This window comes from Myotis lucifugus, unplaced genomic scaffold (genome assembly GCF_000147115.1).
Source record: "Myotis lucifugus unplaced genomic scaffold, Myoluc2.0 scaffold_1786, whole genome shotgun sequence".
NCBI lineage: Eukaryota > Metazoa > Chordata > Mammalia > Chiroptera > Vespertilionidae > Myotis > Myotis lucifugus.
The window spans coordinates 17,856-18,981 of record NW_005872834.1 but is presented as its reverse complement, the minus strand read 5'-3'; the positions used below and the strand labels follow the sequence as shown (position 1 = coordinate 18,981).

Below are 1,126 nucleotides of genomic sequence, written 5' to 3'. Positions count from 1 at the left end.
TTCCACCAATTTGGATCAGTTCTAATTGTCTCTGAAAAGTAGGCCATGACAGTGGGACCTGCAGGGGTGAGGGGTGTGGTGCCACTTACCTACCCTCACCTTGAATAGCTTGGCTTGGTCAAGACAGTGAGCGGCAGTGAGGATGTAGAACTCATTCAGGATGGTGCCTCCACAGAAGCCTTCATTGTTCTCCTTGATGAGCAGAGCCTGCAATGAGAATGCCAGGGCCAAACAGGTTGAACTTGACTTTCTGAGAAGAGAAATTTGGAATCTATAATTCAAGCCTTCCTCTTCATTGCTTCTACCTGGATCAGGGCATTTCCCTCCTATAGGAGGGAAATGTGCCCACTTGAGCCTCCCCCACCCCCACCCCACTGCCCTTTCCAAGGAGAGAGCTGTGGCATCTTCAGACTAGAACACAAGGCTGGAACCAGCACACCTACAGTGTTCACCTGATCACTCGGGCTATGGCCCAACATGGCCAGTCCTGTAGACCTGAGCTTGCATTACCACACCTGTTCCCCTGGCCATTCAGTCCTAGACCCCGCCACATTCTCTCTCCAAGAGGTGGCTCATGGTTGACCCCAGCCCACCTTCCCATCTCCTCCCAACCCACCACTCCCTAATTCCACAGCACGGGTGTGGGCAACATCTCACCCCTTCTGGTCTTTGTTTTACCCACCAGGCAACAGACCCACTTATTCATTTACTCTACAGACATTTGCTGGGGCCCTACTAAGTGGCAAGTGCTAGCCACTGAGTAGAGTTGTGTCACAATTTACCTACCTTTTTCCCCGCCTGGTCTACAAACTCACTCTGACAATGACTAGTCTTTTATTTCTTCTGGTTCTGTCACAGCACTCTCTAAAGAGTTATGCACAGATAAACAATTGTCACTGCGTTGAAGATCTTTTATTGTCTCTGTGGCTATGAAGTATATGCCCAAGACCAGGCAGAAGCCAGTCTGTGGACAAATGCTTGCCTACACTGGTGTGACTTGTGGGCTTAGAAGGGATCCACTATTCAAGCCAATCTCCCACAGCCAATGGAAAGCCACCGTCAAGGTTAATTTCTGTGGAATCTATGTGCCTACTTCTGGTAAGGGTTTCACCCTGATTTTGGATTT

At 49.5% G+C, this 1,126-nt stretch overlaps 1 protein-coding gene across 1 annotated transcript in view; it reads right to left on the bottom strand.

Moving 5' to 3' along the window:
* The window catches only part of LOC102420533 (coagulation factor X-like), a gene marked incomplete at its 5' end in the record, with an annotated part of 21,530 nt that overhangs the window by 4,057 nt on the left and 16,347 nt on the right, over nucleotides 1–1,126 (bottom strand). The window contains 1 exon segment of the mRNA XM_023748766.1: nucleotides 90–207. Coding sequence (XP_023604534.1) covers nucleotides 90–207 — 118 coding nt within the window.